We start from the raw sequence: 13,246 nt of genomic DNA, 5'->3' as shown, positions 1-13,246 counted from the left end.
AAGAGCGATAAAGACAATAGTTGAACAGTTTTGAACAAATTCATTTCTTCAAAAATGAAGGAGAGAGAGGAGATTTCGTTGTTTTTTTTCTTCCAATTACTTAGCTTGCTAGTTTAGCCTACTCAAACACCTGGCTCAAACTTTTCCAAGTCAAGGTAAGCTTTTGGTTTTATATATGTATTGCCACCAGGGCCCGCCGGTGTAACTGCTAAACTGCTTGCTGACTGTTCACTGTACAGCAAGATTGTACCGTGTTTACTAACGTTTTAGTTCTAGTAGCTATGTTGACTATGACGTTAGCTAATATGGTGACAATGATGTAGGCTGTGTTTAGCAGTTGGATTGTAAAGGTCCCAGACAGCTGATGTGTTGTGCACTGAAGTCCACAAGCGAATGGGAAAAGGTGAGGGGAGGAGAGTGCGTCGATGCGAGAAGGAATTATACTGTTTGTATGTGGCTGCTATGAAAGTGAACTGTGTTTGCGTGTGATCAGGGGTGTATTCATTCAACCGATTCTGTTGAAAAACATTTCTTAAACGGAAGCATAAGGAACGAAATGGGGATAAACATACCTAAATTTGTTGGACTAATGATTACTCTAGATTAGCTAGATAAAGGCAAGAGTGCAAGGTGGTATTGAATGTGTCACTGACTGTCACCTTCATTACTCAAATTGTTTCTCTCGACCTGTGCACCTACGTTGTAAAATTACATTCATAGGCTAGGTTGTAGCAACCTCATGATGGGTATAGGGAAAATCGAGTATCATGTAACCTAAACCTATCGATGTAACATTGAGCTGGGTGAATGGAATATGAATGACAGTCATCCAATATGCTGTAATAGAAATAAGGCCATGGTCCTAAAATTTTTTATCGTCCTCCTCATCTTGAACAGCACCGATCCACACAATTAACATATTTATTTTACCCATTGGTCAAAGTATGCGTTTTTGATTGGGCAAACTACCTTAAGTAAATTGAAATTGTGTACCATTGTTTACTCAATTATATAGCTCACAATAAGACCTGTATAGATGTAGCATCAGTCAGCTTGTTAGTTTATTTTATACTAATTTCAAATGTTCTATTGCAAATGAAATCCAAAGAAGTTTATAGAAGGCAGTATTTCACAATAATATTCTCCGAAAGTCAGTATGAGGTTTGCGCTCAGGCTAGAATGAAAGGTGGCTGGTGCGTAGGAGAAAAAATATCTATAGAGCTCAAAAGGTCGTCGCACTTTAAAACCACGAAAAGGAATAACCCAACGAGGTTGAGATGCAAGATAAATATATTTAATTAGTAGTAAAGGATTAAAAGGCATAAAAGGAGAAGACATTTATGCCACGTTTAAACCTCATTCGTTATCTCCAGCACCTAACCAATGTTTTACAATATGTGAAAATAGCACAATTTCTATGATCTGCGGTTCAAAAGATAAGGAGGTCCTAAAAGAATACTTCTCTGTGACATCACAGGGTAGAATTCAAAGTTAAAAATACATTTTAAAAAGTGATTTTCAAAACCTGTAACAAGTGTCTATCCAGAGGCAGGGTGTTTTCTTGCTCCCCACGTCACCGCAAATCTCATAGTGTTTGGAGAAAAAAAAAAACATTTTCAAAAACAGTGATTTTAACTTTTGATGATGTCGTCGGGGAGAACTTTTTAACTAAAAGGCTGAAACGTATGCTCCTTGTTTAGTTTTTAATGACAATAAAAAGAATGTTAACATTTTACATACAGCGTTCAGTTCAACGGCCTACCTTTTTAAACATTTCATACGAAGAGACACTGAAACAGGAGCCCTATCCTTCTCTATACCTTGCACTTTCACCCTCTTGTAATTCTTTCCTGCAATTAATCTCCCCGTTTTTTTTTCTCTTTCTAGTCCATCCAGCAGATCATCCAGCCTCCAGTCCAGGACGCCTGCCAATTTCTGATTTGTCACCTGCTGAAAGACATGGATCAGCTGACCAAAGCCCTGGGGAAGGGAAATGATGACACGGTCACCACCGTTCACCTGATAGTCAGATCCATTCTGGAACCATCACCGACCAATCAATGTAAGGACGTTCATTTCAAAGGGAATTGTTTGAGTTTGGCAGGTACTCACACTCAAGCTATAAAAAGGAGGAAAAAAACAAGAAGGCCGAGATGTAAAAATGTACATTATTTAATTCCATGCTGGAAAGAATACAAAGTGCCATTGTAAAGTAAAAAAAATAAGGCTTTATTTTTATATTTTAGTATATATTTTGTTTCTTTTTATGGCTTAAGTGCAAGTACCTGCTGAACTCTGCTGTTTACAATTATGAAAGCTAAAAATGCTTGGAGACTGTATAGCGCACCAGTAGCCCATCATTGACTAGTCAGTCGTGTCTTTGTTTCTAGTGCCGGCTGCCAATGATCCCCAACTCTCAACTAAAGAGGCCAGAAATACCTGGGAGACAACTGTTGCTACTGACATCATCACTCCTCAGTTGAAGGTGAATCCTTTTGGATAATATTTTCAGTTGGCTAGTACTGTACAGCGTGATTGAAAGATATTCTTTCCAGCTTTGACAAGAACCATGACAACCATTTGTGTGTGTCATCACAGAACCTTGACCAGCAGCTGAGGGAGGTGAACGCCACCATCAGAGACGACTCCCGTGTCTCCTCTAATTTCGTCATGAGGGTGACATTTGGGGACGAGTGTCCGTTGTCCTCCCTGTCTCAGGGCTCCCAGGTCCACTGTTCAGGGGTTTGGAGCTGCAGAGAGAGGGTGTCCCTACTCAGTCTCACCCACATCGTAGAACAGAATGATGGAAAGGACAAGCTGCCATTACTCTGGAGGTTCCTACAGAAGGTAAACCGTCATGAACTGTCTTTTGGGGGTTTTTCGTAAACGCTCTGTAAGTATGTATACTGTAACTATGTATTATTATGAAATATGTGCTCTTTCTTGCTATATTGTATGTGGTAAAATGTCAATAGCATATTTTAATGTGTTTCTTTGTGATTCTGGGACATTTTTTAAATCACACGATCGGCTGCGTTATTCATTTGGTGATTGAACAGGAGGCGGAGTTCCGGCTGGTCAAGTTCCTTCCAGATATCCTGGCCCTACAGAAGAGTCTGGTGAAAAAGTTCCAGAACTCATCAGACCTGATGGATGTCTCCATCAGAGAGTTCATCCAACGACAGCCAGGTAACAATCCATCCTTGGTACTATGCAACATAGTTGTTCTAATTTTTGTTCACAATAAATGTTTATCTTCTAACAGGACCAATGAGAGTGTGGTATGAGAAGCAAGTCCAGATATTTCTGAACACGTGGAACCTGCTCAGAGTATCTGTAGCCACCAGTGAGTTACCCTGTCCTCTATAAAACATGGCAGGTTGCCCTTACGACCAGAATGAATTGTCAAAAACAAGAATCTATTGTTTAGTGTGTGGTTTTGACAGCTCCTGTCTGTGAATCATGAACGTTTTAATTTTGTGTGTGTGTGTGTAGATGAGATAAAGATCCCAGAGGACTTCTGGAAGGAGGATTTGGACCTGGACAGTGACCTCCAGTACCTCCTGCCGCGGCGTCAGGGTCCAGGCTTGTGTTCCACGGCTTTGCTAAGCTACCTGGTGGCCCTTCACAATGAGCTGCTGCACTCTGTGGACCGCCACACTGGGGAAGACACCAGGTACACTAATGAAGAATGAGAGATAGTTCCACCGAAAGCTTACTTAAAGAGACATTTTTAAATGGCCATCTACTGTTATAATCTCCACCGGCCACAGCCAGAAGAGGACTGGCTACCCCTCAGAGCCTGGTTCCTCTCTAGGTTTCTTCCTAGCTTCTCGCCTTTCTAGGGAGTTTTTTTCCCTAGCCACCATGCTTCTACATCTGCATTGCTTGCTGTTTTCGGTTTTAGGCTGTGTTTCTGTATAAGCACTGCATCTGCTGATGTAAAAAGGGCTTTATAAATACACTTGATTTCAATTAGATTGTTTACTCAAAACGATATGTTAGGATTTTGTTCATTTGTTCAAATGACCATTTGCATCATCACAACAGTTTTTTTGCTCTACTGAAAAGTGCTCAGTATTGAAGAATTAGGGATTGTGGACAAATGATCAAAACATGGGAAGCAATGAATAAAGCAATGCACAGTATAAAATAAATAGGTTAAAGCCCGTTGACTGAATAGGGGGTGACTTTCTGCATCAACAGCTACAAGGTGAGCCTGTCAGAGCTGACAGAGCTGCATGTGATCCGCTATGAACTGGAGAAGGACCTGCTGCCCCTGGTGTTGTCCAACTGCCAGTACAGCCTGGAGCGTGGCAAGGAGACCCTGTCTGAGTACGACCTGCCCAAGATCCAGCAGCAGGTTCTCACCCGCTTCCTGCAGGGCAAGCCTCTCATCACACTGACTGTAAGTTCAGGGCCTGGTTCCATTTCAGTCCCTGGTCACGTTCCATAGTTCCTACCCCTTCAGTGTTCACAGATCTGAGTGGAATATTGGACTATAGTTGAAGGTAATATGGCACTCACTGACTGAACCAATGTGTTGACTTTCAGGGAATCCCCACTCTCGTCACCAGACACGAGAGAGATTATGACATCATTTTCAAAATGGTGAAAGGAAACGTGTCTCAGGCAAGTCGTTCTTCATCATCAAACTTGTTTTTGTTTATACTCTTAATATGGCATGTTGATTATTCACTTCACTTTACAAAAAAAAATATTGAAATGTTGTTTCTTTTAGGAGCATCTGCCGTCCCTGACCCTCACAGCCCTGTCCAGGGATCTGCAGTCGTACAGTGAGGTGTGTGAAGCCCTGAAGGCTGTGGAGCTGGCTCTGGGCTTCCTGTCCATGACTGGGGGAGATTCCCAGATGCCCCTGGACCGCTACCTGGAGGACATGCTGAAGATGGGCGAGCAGATGGACCCTCGCATCTTAAAGGTGACTTAAACTTAAACTGAGACTAGGCAACAGGATGTTGTCACGAACAGCACTGCAGACATTGAGATGAACGTGATGCAATACTTCTCTCTCTCTCACACAGTCACACAGAGAGTATCTGTGCATGTGCATGGCTGTGCGATTCACTCTGCTACAACGTGAACCAAAACAGCAGAGGTTTAGCCTCGCAGTATCTGTGCATGTGCACGGCTGTGCGATTCACTCTGCTACAACGTGAACCAAAACAGCAGAGGTTTAGCCTCGCACTTCAACGCTCTTAGTTGTTTAGAAATCAACCAGATATTGCTGTTTTTTTTAATTTTGTGCATCGCCAATTCTACCTTAAATGCAAGTGGTGAATTGTTTTCAATGTTCGTAACGTGTGTTCTACGCGGTGCCGTTTCTGTAGGCTCTGGGCAGGTGCAGTCTGAAGCACTGTGTGGCTCTGTGGCAGCTCCTGTCTTCCCTCAAATCAGAGAACATGCTGAAGAGTCTGAAGAGGGTAAGACACGTTCAGACCAACCAACGAGATACAGAACATGACACAATCATCCACAGAACATGACACAATCATCCCTAAAACATGACACAATCATCCACAGAACATGACACAATCATCCACAGAACATGACACAATCATCCACAGAACATGACACAATCATCCACAGAACATGACACAATCATCCCTAAAACATGACACAATCATCCACAGAACATGACACAATCATCCACAGAACATGACACAATCATCCCTAAAACATGACACAATCATCCCTAAAACAACCTGACTGTGTCAATTGTGTGAGCTCTTCTGAGAGAGGGTTCAATGTTTTACACCCAAAATTATTACATTGTAAAATTTTAAGTTAGTATTTGCACAGCTGAGAGAGTTTCCCCCCCCCCCCTCTCTCCTCTTCAAGGACCCTTTCTCTGGGGTGTCTACAGAGTACCAGCAGCCCCTGGAGGAGGAACAGAAGAGGCTGCTCCAGGGATTCATCTCCAAGGGTCACGTTGACACCTGGCTGCTGGAGATGCACGAGTTCCTCCTGCTGAATCTGGGGAAACCACATGTCTCAGACACCTACAGACCAGACTGGAGGTGAGGTCAAATGGCAACCATGGAGGAACTCTGGGTTAAATCATAGGTTCCAAACCATGCAACGATATTCACTCATTCTATCTTTTTAAAGGGATAGTTCACTTTTTTGTCGCTAACATTTTTTGGGAGTATGTAGCAATCATAGAAATAAGAATGAACAGAACGGGCTTGGAAGCTTTAACCCTGGCAATAGATTGGTAAACTCATGGGTACACTTGCAATGGCTGCCTGGTATTGTGATGCAATCATTTGGGTATTTTGGAATGTTCTATCAAATGATGCTAACGGATGTGGCTCATGAAATGGAATGTATTTTTTTGTAATTTAAGCAATAAGGAACAAGTGGCAGTGCTGTATCATGAATACAGTTACGGGTAAATGGCGGCCTTCGACCCGGCGCGCGATAAATAAAATGTATTCATAAAGCCCTTCTTACATTAGCTGATATATCAAAGTGCTGCACAGAAACCCAGCCTAAAACCCCAAACAGCAAGCAATGCAGGTGTAGAAGCATGGTGGTTAGGAAAAACTGTCCTCTTCTGGCTGTGCCGGGTGGAGATTATAACAGAACATGGCCAAGATGACCAGCAGGGTCAAATAATAATAATCACAGTGGTTGTCGAGGGTTCATCAAATTTCCGAGGTTGGACAGGCAGACAGCGAGGTTTATATTAATCCTTAAGGGAGACTATTGACGCACTGGTGCATCAATCTAAGTAACATAATAAAAAAATCCCCATCAAAAAATTCCTCAGTTTAAGCTTGAGATACCTGATTTGCATGGGCTGTGTCTCAATCCACTGTATCCTCCGATGTCGGCCTTCTGCATCTTTAGTGGAAGGTGGCTGTAGCCAATATGCGGGAGCACTGGTTGGTCGGGCCAATTGAGGTAGTATGTACATTTTTTATTTATTTTACCTTTATTTAAGTCAGTTACGAACAAATTCTTATTTTCAATGACGGCCTAGGAACAGTGGGTTAACTGCCTGTTCAGGGGTAGAACAACAGTTTTGTACCTTGTCAGCTCAGGGATTTGAACTTGCAACCTTTTGGCTGCTAGCCCAACGCTCTAACCTCTAGGCTACCCCCATGAATGTAAAGTTAAAGTGACAGTGCATATAAGATTAACATATAGTAGCAGCAGCGTAAAAGAGGCATTGGGGGACACACACAATGCAAATAGTCTGGGTAACTATTTGGTTACCTGTTCAGGAGTCTTATGGCTTGGGGGTAAAAACTGTTCCAATACTCTACTTAGCAAACTGGATGTAGTCTATCACAGTGCCATCTGTTTTGTTATCAAAGCCCCATATACTACCCACCACTGCGACCTGTATGCTCTTGTCGGCTCGCCCTCACTACATATTTGTTGCCAGACCCACTGGCTCCAGGTCATCTATAAGGCTATGCTAGGTAAAGTTCCGCCTTATCTCAGCTCACTGGTCACCATAACAACACCCACCCGTAGCATGTGCTCCAGCAGGTAAATCTCACTGGTCATCCACAATGCCAACACCCCCTTTGGCCGCCTTTCCTTCCAGTTCTCTGTTGCCAGCGACTGGAACAAATTGCAAAAATCACTGAAGCTGGAGACTTACATTTCCCTCTCTAACTTTAAACATCAGCTATCTGAGCAGCTAACCGATCGCTGCAGCTGTACATAGTCCATCTGTAAAAAGCCCCCCTAATCTACCTACGTCATCCCCATACTGTTTTATTTACTTTGCTGCTCTTTTGCACACCAGTATCCCTACTTACACACCTTCATTTGCTCATCATCATATGTTCATCTATCACTCCAGTGTTAATCTGCTAAATTGTAATTACTCTGTTACTATGGCCTATTTATTGCCTTACCTCCTCACGCCATTTGCACACTCTATATATACTTTCTTTTTTTCTGTTGTGTTATTGACTGTATGTTTTTTTACTCCATGTGTAACTCTGTTGTTGTTTCTGTCGCAGTTGTAAATGAGAACTTGTTCCCAACTAGCTTACCTGGTTAAATAAAGGTGAAATATATATATTTTTAAAAATAGTCTGAGGTCTGAAATCACAAGACTTTTCCTCTCTCTCTCATTCTACCTTGTTAGTGTCAAAGAGACGTTGGCTGGATACATGGACCGCAAAGGAGTAGAAGTCCTGCCTGACGTGGAGGCCTCCTTCCCAGACGAGATACTCCTCTCACAGATTGTAGAGACCTGGAAATTCACTGTGACTCACCAACAGGAATGGATGACGTAATTGATCAACTGTCCATTTGAATGTAAATGGCTACTATAAACAATCAGGGAAATGTTAGAATAGATAACAGGAGTAGCCTGTCATTAACACGATTTGTTATTAGCCATTAAGTGATAGCACAGCACAGTATGTGCACCACTGACACTCCAGATGCATGTTTAAATGGTAAATATGAAGAATCATGCCTTTCCTCCATGCAAAAAAACTGCTCTGAATGTGATTTTCCTTGACTGTTTAAAAGTTTAGTGAATCTTTTTTATGTTCATTTTTGGGGGAAATATAGTTGACTTTGAGATTCTATTCAAACTTTTCTATTTTTTTTTGATGCAGTGTAAAATTGCTTATATTTTTATGTAATGCTCTCGTTTTTACCTCGTTTTTTAAAAATAGGTTCGCAATCTTCAGACTGTTGTTATTTGCCGTTTCTTCCAAGATAATATATCCTGACACCATTGACTTTAGATCAGTGGGCACTATGGGTCCATTTTGTCTAATTTGCAGCCTTGTTAGTGAAATGCATGACATTAGAATTGTATCTGGTTGAGAATTCCGTATAGCCCTCATCTCCATTAGTTTTTTGTTCTGATTGAATATGAGTAGATTCTTTGCTTTGTCTTAAATCATTTGTCCAATCATGACATCCTGAAATAAAGGGGCTGGAGCCATCATCTCACTTTGAGATGCAATTATATCATGGCTGTCCTTCACTGTTTTCCACCACAGAGAGAAAGCTATATTCCAAAACTTGGTTAAAATGTAAAATCAAGTTCAAATTAAATAAATAATTTGCACTCATTTTTATAGGGTTTTCACTTTGTTTTTAAAAGGGTAAGTTCTTAAAATTGATGTTTGGGTCAAAATTAAGTTCATCTTAAATGAATGAACATTTACCCTTTTAATGTGGTCAGTCCAGTTTAGATCATAAAAGCATATCATGGACACATTCATCCAAAACACAATCAAGATTGCTTTCACTTTAGGGCCTAATGAATTTATTTCAATTAACTGATTTCCTTATATGAACTGTAACTCTGTAAACTCTTTGAAATGGTTGCGTTTTAAATATACTGAAAGCAATCTTGATTGTGTTTTGGATGAAGTTGTGTTCCATGATGTGCTTTTATGATCTAAGCCGGACACGTTAAGGGTAATTGTTCAATTGTATATCCATTTTTATTTGATCATAATCATTTGCACAGGGTTTCCATTTAATTTGAACTTGATAAAATGGCACGGTTCTTCCATGGCCTGCACACTCAGACATGTCACCCATTGAGCATGTTCGGGATGCTCTGGATTGACGTGTAACGACAGCGTGTTCCAGTTCCTGCCAATATCCAGCAACTTCGGACAGCAATTGAAGACGAGTGGGACAAAATTCCACACGCCACAATCAACTCTATGCAAAGGAGATGTGTTGACCTGCATGAGGCAAATGTTGGTCACACCATATACTGACTGGTTTTCTGATCCACGCGCCCCTACCTTTTTTAATGGTATCTGTGACCAACAGATGCATATCTGTATCCCCAGTCATGTGAAATCCATAGATTAGGCACTAATGAATGTATTTAAATTGATTGATTTACTTATATGAACTGTAACTCTGTAAAATCTTTGAAATTGTTGCATGTTGTGATTAAATATACTGAACAAAAATATAATCTATGGATTTCACGACTGGGAATACAGATACCTTTAAAAAAAGTAGGGGCGTGGATCAGAAAACCAGTCAGTATCAGATGTGACCACCATTTGCCTCATGCAGCGCGACACATAACCCCCTGAAGTCGGTTACAACGTCAAACTGCAGCCAGGTCAAAACAACCCTGGTGAAGACGTGCACACTGATGAGCGTCCCTCAGACAGTTTGTGTAGAAATTCTAAGGTTGTTCAAACCTACAGTTTCATCAGCTGTCAGTGGTGGCTGGTCTCAGATGATACCTCAGGTGAAGATGCCGGATGTGGAGGTCCTGGGCTGGCATAGTTACACGTGGTCTGCGGTTGTGCAGCCGATTAGACATACTGCCAAATTCTCTAAAACAATGTTGGTGGCTTATGGAAAGATAAATTAATATTAAAATTATCTGGCAACAGCTCTGGTTGACATTCCTGCAGTCAACATGCCAATTGCACACTCCCTCAAAACTTGAGTCATCTGTGGCATTGTGTTGTGTAACAAAACTGCACATTTTAGAGTGGCCTTTTGTCTCCAAAACAAGGTTGCACCTCTAATGATCATGCTATTTAATCAGCTTCTTGATATGCTACACCTGTCAGCTGGATGGATTATCTTGACAAAAGGAGAAATGCTCACTAACAGGGACGTAAACAACATTTGAGAGAAATAAGTATAGAACTTTTCTGGGATCTTTTATTTCAGCTCATGAATCATGGGACCAACACTTTTACATGTTGCATTTATATTTTTGATCAGTATATAAATTGTCATGTTCACACTGCATCAAACTTTTTTAACAATAGAGCAAAATACAAAATGTACACATTAGATAACCCTACAGTGAGAGTTTGAGCGACAATAACAAGGCTGTCTTGGCTGATCATTGATAATATTCCGTATGTCCAACGGCACACACCAACAACAACAGAACAACGACAGACACGACTATGTAGCATTGCACTGTGGTGGCATAAATATGGATAGCTTTTGGCGTTCATGAACATTGCTGGAGAAGTGTTCACCAATATTTGTATTACTTTTAAAGCTCTGAATATTTTTATTTTTGCATTTGATGATTACAAGCAGCACTGAGGTACGTATGATGTGATGCAGACCTGCCAACCTTCATTTGTAGGAGTACCACTCCAGCGCAGCGGTAGCACCCCCGGCGGCCTTGTAGACCCCACAACAGCGCACACGCGACACCCCCGTGATTGTTTTGCAGAAGACTGCCTTAGCAAGAATGGTATGCAACAGACTTTTTTTTGAGTACTTGGTAATTAGCTGCTCTTCAGTAGCTAACCAGAAATATGTTTCAAATGTACAATCATGCTCTCCCTAGGATTTTCTGACAATGTGGTGCTGCTGTAGGCCTAAGGTTGGGTGGAGAGGGGGGTCCGGGAGGGGGCAGTCAACTTCCCCCTCAAGAAGTTCACTACTAATGGCCACTTCCTGAAACTTAAGAGTCTTAAATTATATCAAACAATGTACCCAACATCGTTTGGTCCTAAATTAAATGGAGGTGGTCTCAACGACGATGTAATCGCTGCCAAAGGGGATTCTAACATGTATTGACTCAGGGGTGTGAATACTTACGTAATTAGATATTTCTGTATTTCATTTGCTAACATTCAAAAAAATATTTATATAGAAGCATATGTTAGGGTTAATTTTCAAACCAGCGTACTTCTACCTCAGATTGCGTGCATGGTATGCAAAATGCGTGCAGGTTGGCAGGTCTCAGTGATGCATAACTGTTTGCCCCCCCCCTCAGTGTGTAGTGTGTACAGTATGCCGTGTGTGTATGCGGTATCTTTCTGCAGTGTCGTCTTTATTCAGTGCGTTTACTTTTTCATTTTCCTGTTCTAACTTTGGTTTCAGTTGCATGTTTTTAAAATCACTCACCCATCGCCCTGGTCAGTTTGGATGGATTAAATCTTCACATATTTCAATCAGTTTGACTCCACTTCACAGAAGTAAAGATTAATGGGGGGGGGGGGTTGCAAGCATCATTTCTTTATTTCCTGAACATAATTTGTTCTTCTACATTTCATGTTATGTTACTACTGGAGTATTTCAGTCATTTTGTCATCTACTCAAAATCTATACAGCAACCTTGGCTTTGACATCTCATGTACAATCCCCTTTTCCAAACCAGGAAACAACCCCAAGCTACACTTCTGAACGTTCTTTACAAAGCCAGACGGATTCTACATTTTTTTTTTTTTTTGGTCATTGAAGTAATCCATAGTTAAATACTGGCTGGGTTGTGAAGTATACAAAAACTTAAGTCTCCCCCTCCCAAAGACCCACTCATCATGCCTTATACTCAAGGGGGCCTTAAGGCATGAAGATCAAGGGCAGTGCTCCCATCCAACCCCTGGAAAAGAGCACTGTAGTCAGTCTCTCTGGGGCGTGTTCAGGCTGGGTGGAGGTACAGAACATCTAGACAGGCTGGGAGCAGAGTGGAGGAAGGAGGAGAACATCTAGACAGAGTGGAGGAAGGAGGAGAAATGTACTTTGAGTGGAGGAAGGAGGAGAACGTGTGTAATTTGGCTGGAGCGAGCAGAGTGGAGGAAGGAGGAGAACAGTAATTTGGCTGGAGGAGGAAGGAGGAGTGCGTAATTTGGCTGGAGCGAGCAGAGTGGAGGAAGGAGGAGCGTAATTTGGCTGGAGCGAGCAGAGTGGAGGAAGGAGGAGAAGGTAATTTGGCTGGAGCGAGCAGAGTGGAGGAAGGAGGAGAACATGCGTAATTTGGCTGGAGCGAGCAGAGTGGAGGAAGGAGGAGAACGTGCGTAATTTGGCTGGAGCGAGCAGAGTGGAGGAAGGAGGAGAACGTGCGTAATTTGGCTGGAGCGAGCAGAGTGGAGGAAGGAGGAGAACGTGCGTAATTTGGCTGGAGCAAGCAGAGGATCTAAAAACAGAAGATCTAAAAACAAATTTACATTTTTTTAATGGCCGGGGCCCTTCTCTCTCTCCGCAATTTTTTCACCACTGTTATTTTAAATTAGGCCTATTCTTGTGTATTTATTTAGCCTCCCTCCACTACTAATCCTCGGAGATGTTGATATGAGTCGACTAAGAAATAGTTCACAGCCTGTGTAATTGATGGCAAGACAACGAATGAGCTCACGTAGCAGCAACAGAGACGTTTAGATATCCATTTAAGTGTTAAAAGTTGTCCATCAACTGTAAAATGTGAGCACTACAGAGCCACAGTTACAACTGAAGTAGCCTACCTGACCATCAAGAGATGAGAGAAACACTTTTTTAACACAGTGGT

At 41.8% G+C, this 13,246-nt stretch overlaps 1 protein-coding gene across 1 annotated transcript in view; it reads left to right on the top strand.

Moving 5' to 3' along the window:
• LOC115101604 (E3 ubiquitin-protein ligase rnf213-alpha-like) overlaps positions 1-8,973 on the top strand; it is a 58,993-nt gene extending 50,020 nt beyond the window's left edge. The window contains 12 exon segments of the mRNA XM_065005959.1: positions 1,888-2,062; positions 2,391-2,485; positions 2,599-2,847; positions 3,060-3,189; positions 3,266-3,346; positions 3,496-3,676; positions 4,207-4,408; positions 4,555-4,632; positions 4,742-4,939; positions 5,349-5,441; positions 5,860-6,038; positions 8,132-8,973. Coding sequence (XP_064862031.1) covers positions 1,888-2,062; positions 2,391-2,485; positions 2,599-2,847; positions 3,060-3,189; positions 3,266-3,346; positions 3,496-3,676; positions 4,207-4,408; positions 4,555-4,632; positions 4,742-4,939; positions 5,349-5,441; positions 5,860-6,038; positions 8,132-8,282 — 1,812 coding nt within the window. The 3' untranslated portion in view covers positions 8,283-8,973.
• The last annotated feature ends 4,273 nt before the right edge of the window (positions 8,974-13,246 follow it).

The sequence above is a fragment of the Oncorhynchus nerka genome, linkage group LG20 (assembly GCF_034236695.1).
Source record: "Oncorhynchus nerka isolate Pitt River linkage group LG20, Oner_Uvic_2.0, whole genome shotgun sequence".
Lineage (NCBI taxonomy): Eukaryota > Metazoa > Chordata > Actinopteri > Salmoniformes > Salmonidae > Oncorhynchus > Oncorhynchus nerka.
The sequence above is the reverse complement of the archived record's forward strand: the minus strand, read 5'-3'. Positions and strand labels throughout refer to the sequence as shown.